At 35.5% G+C, this 9640-nt stretch overlaps 1 protein-coding gene across 1 annotated transcript; it reads right to left on the minus strand.

The window, feature by feature from the left end:
- Positions 1–241: 241 nt before the first annotated feature.
- LOC139142641 (kinetochore protein spc24-like) lies at positions 242–9625 on the minus strand. The gene is made up of 5 exons (XM_070712689.1): positions 9473–9625; positions 6986–7309; positions 6402–6505; positions 5266–5342; positions 242–1952 (listed from the first exon to the last, which is right to left on the minus strand). Exons 2-5 carry the CDS (start codon positions 7292–7294, stop codon positions 1840–1842), a joined length of 603 nt encoding a protein of 200 aa, XP_070568790.1. The 5' UTR covers positions 7295–7309; positions 9473–9625; the 3' UTR covers positions 242–1839.
- Positions 9626–9640: the final 15 nt, after the last annotated feature.

Raw genomic sequence — 9640 nt, forward strand, 5'->3', positions numbered from 1 at the left:
TGTGCCTGAAGTGACCTGCAGTACATGAGAATGGGGACAATGGTTTCATATCTGGGAATATTGTTACAAGGACGCGTCCTGGCTGCAATACTGCACAGATATAATTGTCAAAATTTCAAGAAACTGAAACAACAAAAAGAGGTCACATCACTCAATGACCATTTCCTTGGACAGAAAGCATTTTAAACAGATATAGAATAATTGTGCTTGATTCTCAAAAAAATTCACTCTTGTCTGTAAATAAATCTACCGCATTGGCAATTTTATTCATAAATTTATAACAATGGTTATAACAATGAAATGCTCAGAATACTGTAACTTGGCATGGATTTCATTGGTTATGACATGACAAGGTGTTGCAATGATCCATACACACTGTGATTTGTAGAACAATTGATAACTTTCCAAATGTGTTCCATTAGAGGGATATAAAGCTGTAACTTGTGGCAAGTTTTTCAGTATTCTGCTTCTGTATATCAACTACCGTGTCTGAGCCTAATCCATTTGTCATGCTGAAATTTTGAGTATTCTTTTTGTAAACACAGCTTGTATGTGTGTAGTGATCAGTTTATTGTTTACAAATGAATTCTAGTCCAGACTTGAATACAATTTCAACAATAACAATGTAGATTATACTAATATAGGTTGTGTTGATATGCTAAATACTTGGCATGAAATTATTGTTAAGGGATTCAATGCAGAAAGTGTAGGAAAACCACAAAACAAAAGTTCTGAAAAAATAGCCAAAAGATACAGCTTACGGAGCTTTAAGAATATTCTTTGTGAACTGATCAAATTCATTTTGCAAGTTTTTTATTTCAATGGTTAGATAAATACTGCAATGAGATTTCATTCTCTGCAAAGATCACACACTTTGTATGGAGATATAAAAGAGATAAAATAAGTATATATTCAAAATTGAAACGACTATAAACTGGCAGTGATGGTTTTATTTCTTGGTAATCTCTCCTTATGTCACTACAATCCAACAAAACAATGTAAAAGACCTTTCAAACAAAGTTTCCACTTAAAGTTTTACAGAAAAAAAATTAATGACATGATATTCATAACACTAGTCTGCATGGCCCTGAACAACCCACAGCTGAGTGGGGAGTTTTTACTTCACTAAATTTGTTTTCTAACATGGCCTGGCTAGCAATTTAGAAAACCCATTCACCATTTCTTACAAATATAACAGCAATTTACGGCTTTCAATTTGAAATCGTAGATTATGTAGTTTGGTATGAACCACCTGTATAGTAATGCAAAAGACTGTTCCTGACGACTGTTAAAAGGCGCCCTCTGTGGCCAGCCCCAACTTTCAAGAGGCACCCTCTGTGGCCAGACTGACAATTCTGTAGCTCTGCTTCAAGTCCTTGTTTGCATAATAATACAATCTAATTCTTATTCTCGTTCAACACATCCATGATTCAAATCCATTTAAATATCCTATTTAATCTATGAAGATGTAACTTCACTTACAACAAAGTCAAAAACTGGTAGTTAATTTTTTTTTAAGTTGGAAATTCATCATATTTACATGGATCACAGAAATAATGAGATAAAGTGTTAATGTTGAAATGTGTAAGTTACAAATATTTAACCCTTTGAGTGCTGTAATTTTTCCAACCAAATTTTAGATTTTTCTGTAATTTTTTTTATTCTTTTGGACCAAACGGACATCACATTTCATCGGCTACAGGTTTTCATCAAAATTTTGGGCAAAAATCTGAAAAGATTTGACTGAGGTACATTTTATAAAGGTGACGAAAGTTGACTTTGGCGCTCAAAGGGTTAAACCTTTAAAAAATGAAAATTGTAGATGATATCTTCCGCACACTATTCCCTATGTGCAGCTTCTACAAGATCCCATAGATGATTAGCAATGAAGAATTCAGAATTCTGTTGCGTATTCAAACAGAATGGACGCACATCATGTCTGGTACTGACATCTGAAACACATAGTTAAGTCAAATACAGCAGATTTCAACGAGTCAATCAAAGAAGTGCAATAAAATATGCTATTTTCACCCATCATGTTTTTGACCTCCATAAATAGTCAATTTCAGACACTTGATATGTTGATATGTAAACTTATGCCAAATTTCAAATCTAAAAACTCTTCAAGTTCCAATGATGGACAATTAGAGGTTAATACCCAATATCACCTGTTTCTGTGTTGTATCAGCATGAGTGTCATTTGTGCTACGTCAGACATGAGATAAAGTCGAGTGTCTGACGCAGCACAAATGACACTCATGTTGATACGACATAAGGAACAGGCAAGATTTGGTAATAACCAATTTATCATATACCCATGCCAAGAATTATGCCTTGCGCATAAATATCGAACTATTTGTGTGAAAAGGCTTCATTTATAGACTATACGAGAAGTCAACATCACGCCCGACATCGCTGCAAATCCTCCATATCTCAATAAACCCCTAAAAGAATAACTCCAGGATTCAAAAATCATTGCAGAGGGGAGCTTTTAAGGTGCAACATGCTATTACAATTGTAACCATTCAAAAACTGTGTCCTTTGCTAAAAATCATTTTGATCGCGCTCGATCGTTGTATGGCATGGAGAGATGCTGCCATTTTGTTTGACACTGAGAGTTGCCATGTCAACAGATGTCGAGTGAGTGACATCGCTGTCATGCCATGCGCTTCTACCTGTTCAGATGTAGACCCAGCCGTGCAAACAGCTCAGCATGATTGCCAGAGCTTATCTAAAAAGTACAAGAACTTTAAAGGCGGAGCCTCCCTTTAAAAGGGGGCCAACCTATGGCGGCGTTCATTGTGTAGGTGGACACCAAGCAGGTGACATGAGGGCACACACTCCAGAAAATGCCACTTTTTAGTTTTTTCCGACCGCAAAAACGCTGACAGACTGCCAAGCGGTCAGCACGAAGCTGCTGCCGATCGAACTCAGTGGTTATATTCAAATTCTAACGTGACTGGAAGACGTTTTTTAAGGAAATTCGAGTGTGGTGCTGGGGAATAAATGACCATTGGCAATTTGAACCGACCGTCAATCAAATGGTTATATAAGCTCTATTTGCAGGATTAGCAAAAGGTGACAAAAGATTGAAATCAGTTTGTGTAATTAATGTTATAGAAATCAAACATCGTACTGGCCATGTGTTTGACTGGGAGATCTGCACTAATGCGAGAACCAGGGATTGAAAAGTGCGGCTTTAACAGAAAAACTATTGGAAACCACTATAAGACTCAACATGTTATTTCTGTATTTAGCAACCCAAAATATCTGCGTTCCTCAAAGCCCTTCAAATTTTTACGTCAGCCACATCACTTCTAAGGCGGAGGAGATACGGCAGCCATTTTGTTTGATTACGTTGTTTACCATCAAATTGCAAATGTAGTACGGGAACACTCCAAATCTCATGACATTTATCGTGTATATCTCGACATTTACCGTGAAATATCATGGCTGATATTTTATGCTAAACATCACTAGGATGAAGCGATATTGGCATAGGTTATACCGGTATGATAAAGTGTCACATTTACCATTATATATATTTATCAGCTTGGCAACAGAGTAGCTAAGTCACACAGTGTCAGATTTGCTGTTATTTATCCACTTGGCTACAGAGTAGCTAAGTCACACAGTGTCATATTTGCCATTATTTATCAGCTTGGCTACAGAGTAGTTAAGGTGGTTGGAAAGGCTAGAGCGTCAGTTATAAATTTCAACAAAACTATTAAAATATAAAAGTAGTCAACATTCTCTGTGGAATAAAAAAAACTAGACATTTGGGCACAAAGGCATTGCAGAGTTATAGCCTGTTAAAACTTCTGAAAAACTGACCAAATAAGAAGAAGTTGGGGAGTCCTTAGTGTATTAACTATGGTAGAGGTCCCCTAGCTTTAATAAAATGTTTGAAAAGGGAAAGTCATTATTTGCTATTTTTCTGGAAAGTTTGACAAGGCGGTGCTGGCATTCAGAGTGAGTGACTGCTATTGTAAATGCATTTTTAGATTCTTTGAGTGTCAAAGAGGTGTCAAAAGTGAGATTAACCAAAAACACTGCTCTGTGACTTCAAACGAGGGGTGCAAATATGGCTTGTTTCAACATTTTTGACAGAATAACAGTTTTCCTACATAATTGTATACCAATTTAATCCAACTTGAAATGAGATATGGACATGGAATTTTTACAGCTATTAACAAGGTTACAGATAAGATTTGTACGGCACAATTTTCCTGTATTTGAAGTACTTTTGAAAAATCACATTTTGAAATTTGAAAGAATTTTAATAATTTTTTGATATATAAACCCATGTAAAATCATAAAAACAAATTTATTTACAAATCCTGCCGTACAAATCTTACAATAAATAGTGTCAACATATTTATAACTAATTTGGTAATATTAATACTATCCAATTATTATTAAATTAAAATATGTAAAAAAAAATGGAAAACTAAATTTTAATATTTACTGGTGTCATATTTCAAAATCATGGCTGCAAATATACAATTTTTATATCCTTCGGAGAAAGTAATAACAAAGAGACTTATCCTGAAAATTTAAACTAAATATCTTGATTCTAACACTTGAAACTTGACATTAACTCTGAGAAAAGAATTGGTGCAAAAAAGCCTTTCCAACCACCTTAAGTCACACTGTCAGTTGCCATTATTTATCAGCATGGCTACAGAGTAGCTAAGTCAGAGTGTCATATTAGCCATTATTATTTATCCATTGGCTACAGAGTAGCTAAGTCACACAGTGTCAAATTTGCTGTTTATTATCCACTTGGCTACAGAGTAGCTAAGTCACACAATGTCAAATTTGCCGTTATTTTTCACCTTGGTTACACAGTAGCTAAGTCACATAGTGTCATATTTGCCATTATTTATCAGCTTGGCTACAGAGTAGCTAAGTAAAGTCTTCTGAGGTAGCATGTGAAAATCACAGATTATAACATGTATGCATATTGATGCATGTCTCAACAATAAGAAATGTCATAATGGTGTCCAACGAAAACAATTTATCAAATAACATACACAGAGGAAATTCAACTCTTATTATTTATCAGCTTGGTAGTTTCTCTGTACTGCAGTAGATAGTAAACCAATAATCCAATTTCACTTGACAATAAAAGACTGTGAGAAGTAATCAATTGAGAAGTTATAACAGTGTGCAAACTAAGCTGGTAAGAATATCAATGCAGAAAGGCTGATGAGTTGTCAATGTGAAGAAAAAGCCAAAATGTGTTGATTTATAAAAGGATACATCCTTTGACCTCATTGGGATCACTATTGTAATCCCATTGTACTCCAAGTAACTTCTGAAATAAATTCACTTTAAATCTGAAAAAGATAAAAACATCTTAAATTCAATAATTCCTAATCACATGGTTGCAGAAAGAGTTTTCATAGCGTGAGGGCAGTATACAAACAGAGTAACTCAGAGTTACTCTACTCTGTCTTGGGTAACAAATAAATTGAAAGGATTAGACAAAAGGGCAACACAATGAAATGCAGCTGAAAGAGGGCGCTACAGAGAGGTTGTTGATTGACCAAGACAGTCCCTACAGTACAAAATAAATCAAATAAAATATTGGTTTTTATATATAAACTTTGTTTAAAAGTTATTTCCCAACATTACTTTGGTCATAATGTTAAGGTGTCTGATCAACTGTTCTATTGATATCATGTTTTCTTTGGGTCAGAATATAGTCATGTCTTGAGATGCGACAGACACATAACTTCAGCTATTGTCAGTTGTTGTTGCTACTGTCTAGACATACCTTGTCTGTTGTAGGGTAACAGTTGTGTTGTGTTGCTACTGTCTAGACATACCTTGTCTGTTGTAGGGTAACAGTTGTGTTGTGTTGGTACTGTCTAGACATACCTTGTCTGTGGTAGGGTAACAGTTGTGTTGTGTTGTACTGTCTAGACATACCTTGTCTGTGGTAGGGTATCAGTTGTGTTGTGTTGTACTGTCTAGACATACCTTGTCTGTCGTAGAGTAATTGTCGTGTTGTGTTGTACTGTATAGACATACCTTGTCTGTCGTAGAGTAATTGTCGTGTTGTGTTGTACTGTATAGACATACCTTGTCTGTGGTAGGGTATCAGTTGTGTTGTGTTGTGTTGTACTGTCTAGACATACCTTGTCTGTGGTAGGGTAACAGTTGTGTTGTGTTGTACTGTCTAGACATACCTTGTCTGTGGTAGGGTAACAGTTGTGTTGTGTTGTACTGTATAGACATACCTTGTCTGTGGTAGGGTATCAGTTGTGTTGTGTTTTACTGTCTAGACATACCTTGTCTGTCGTAGAGTAATTGTCGTGTTGTGTTGTACTGTATAGACATACCTTGTCTGTGGTAGGGTAACAGTTGTGTTGTGTTGTACTGTATAGACATACCTTGTCTGTGGTAGGGTATCAGTTGTGTTCTCTGTAACTTGTTTTCTGTACGCTTTCAATTCATTCTCTTCGTCTATCTTCTCACTGATAGCTTTTACGTAGGCTGTAATTCTGCTGGTCAAGGTGATAACTTCAACACATATTTTAGTAACCAACAAATATCTCCAAATTTAATGTCAGATCACTTGAACCTATTGTGTAAATTGCCATCGTTATAATCATATTCGTTCAAATCCGATGAAAAGTTGTCAATGTGAGTGTACCGGTATCTAATTGTTGCCTATCTTTGACACTGAGTACTGGTATGAATTTTAACATGTCGTTTTCCTGTATGTTACACATTAATCAATTTGTTAAAAGTGAATTTGACTTGGATGGTATCTTTCAGTATGTGACACTCTTCTACAAAGATGTAGAGAATTTGCATTTTTTTGTTTTGTATAAACCACAAGATAAAGCCAAACAAACAAAACAGATAAACAAGCAGTTAGCATTCAAAAACAAACAGGGGACAAATTTGACAAAATCTGCACTATAGCATTCTAAAACAATCAGATAACTTTGATGATTATGAGTAAAGGATATTCGTATTGTTGTAACACTTTATTGTTATGTTCCGATTCCTCCTCTGTTTTCTCTTTCACCAACTTTTCTTCGTTTTCAACATTTTCAATTTCTTTCCTGGTGATATCAGTTTTCTTCTCCTTGTCTTGTGTTATTTGCATGTACTGTTGCAGATTTGACTTAATTTCTTCTTGCTGTTTCTGGTAGAGGTCATTGACCTCTTTGAGTAGCTGGTGCACTGTTTTCAATAGTGTTACTGGTTCCAACTGCTTCAAGGCATTTGCCATTTCAGGGACCACAATCTTGCCTTCCTCCTTGTAGTCTGTCATCTTGTCTAGCAAAATCTGTGAAAACACCATGGTATGGCATACATATTTGGACAAAGTCAATCACCTCTGAATTTTCCAAGGGCTGTAATTGTAAAATGAGAGCTCTTTCAATCAGGGGGCATTTTTGGGAAAGGAACTGTTGCTAGTGGTTACAAACACCTTAGGGAGCTCAGGGTCTGTGGTCGGGGTACAATGAACAAGAAAATCATTAATTATAATAAATAAATTTATTGTAATTATTATTATCATCCTGTGAGAGTTTTAATCCGTACACCTTAATAGATTATTCCACCAACCTCATTCTACACATTTTCTCTCTATCATGCTTACGCTGCATTCATTAATACTGGTGAAGGGGAGATTTGAAAATTCTTGGGATAGTTGAGGGGGACTTTCAGGTTTTTTCTCTAGGTATATAAAAGGGAATCTGAAAATATCTTGGTTCCGTATTTTTTAACAGTATCAGATTCCATAGTTTGGTAGATAATTCAATTGAAAATGAATAATATTTTATGTCATCCAACGGTTCTCAGGTTAGTAATAATTGAACAAACAATGGAACCATTTATCACAATTCATTACTTTTAATTTCAAGAAAATCTATTTATGAATGCAATTCAATTTTCATAACAAGTACTAGTGGACCTTGGAACAGGAAAGAAGCTGCACCTGTTGGTAATTTTTTCAATATTTTTATGCGAGGTATCAAGTACAATTTCTTGCTGTCTCCCTTAACATTTGTCAATGATACAATGCACAGTACATACACAGGTTCTGTTTGCAAGCTAAATACTGGACAGTTCAACATACTGTTGGGAAGAACAAGAACATAGTTGTAAAAATTGAACAAAAATATTGTCAAAATTAATACAGCTACTGCCCAACTACTCACTGCATATGGGAAGTGTCACTTTCACTGCATACCAGCAGTGACACTGTCACTGCTGGTACAGAGATAGCTCTGACTCTGATGTAGTTGAAGAAGAGTAAAGTTCTATGTCATATGACATTCATGACAGTGAAATATACTTGTACACAAGATCAGGCCCGACAGAAACACATGGAGGAGCAGGAGACTTGACAGTTATCAATAAACAATGGCCAAAAGTGACACTAGGTGTATCAAGGTTCACAAAATAGCGTTGACTATGGTATATAGAAAAAAAGTACATCTTCTTGTCTGCTTGTCTGTTGGTAGTTTACTTCCATTCCTATATGGGATAATGGCTACCTGTCATTGTCATTTTGCAAAGCATACATTGTCCATAGAGAGTAAACATTAGATGTTAGTAGGTATATTAAACTTACTATTTTTTCTCAATTTTACATTGTTAATCAACATCATGTTTATTTTAGTTATTTTTTTTAATCATGTTGAAATACTTTAAGTTTGTTTCCACTAACCCAGAGTATGAATATGCAGTAGTCTTATCAATATATCATGTATTGACGTTTCAATTTACGGCTAGACTGAAATGCAACTGACAGCAATATAAGTTTACATAACACATATACAGATTGTGTTGATAAGCTGAATACTGAATATGATAAGGTTTAAAACAAGAGATTGGAGTTTATACAACAGAAATGCTGAGAAATATGTTTGTTGTTTGCTAAAAGATGAATCAGAAACATTGAAACTGTGTTATATTGTGGGATCCAACACAAATGATCGCTTATACTTTTGAATTCTTGATTTTTGAATTCTGGCATATTAGAATAATAAATAAATTAAAGAAAAAGAGGGGTCACCATGCTTGATTTTATGCAAACCTACTATGGAAAGTCCCTATTTTTCATGAAAATCACTGAAAATCAATACATGACACCATTCCATTTGGCAAAATGTAGCCATGAAATTCACAATTAATGATCATCATTTTAGATGCTCTTCAGGGGATACCATTGACCCAGGCGCGAGCCGCACGACAGAAGCCCAAGCCCCACCAACAGAGGACTACAATTATTACAGCTAGTATACGGCGTTATACGGCCTCCGGAGGCCGTATAACGCCGGGAACACACAAACCTGTACACAGGGCTAAACAAGTGACGTAGTCGTTTTCATTGTGCTGTGGCAATAACAAACTGCAGTGCTATGGATGGAATCTCTCAAACTGACAGGCCGATTGTGTACCTAATGTAATTTGTACAATCTTAAAGGTGATTGTGTCATACCTGTTAAAACGTAAACAAGTGAATATTCGCACTTATTTTGATTTCTGCTGTTGACTGTGGTCGTGATGCTTTGCAGTCTTCTTCCACTAACTTCAAAATAAGCGCGTTGTGTTGGATTTATAACAGTCAATGCTATTGGCTGTTTTAGTCGTAGACAACCAATCATGA

The sequence above is a fragment of the Ptychodera flava genome, chromosome 1 (assembly GCF_041260155.1).
Source record: "Ptychodera flava strain L36383 chromosome 1, AS_Pfla_20210202, whole genome shotgun sequence".
NCBI lineage: Eukaryota > Metazoa > Hemichordata > Enteropneusta > Ptychoderidae > Ptychodera > Ptychodera flava.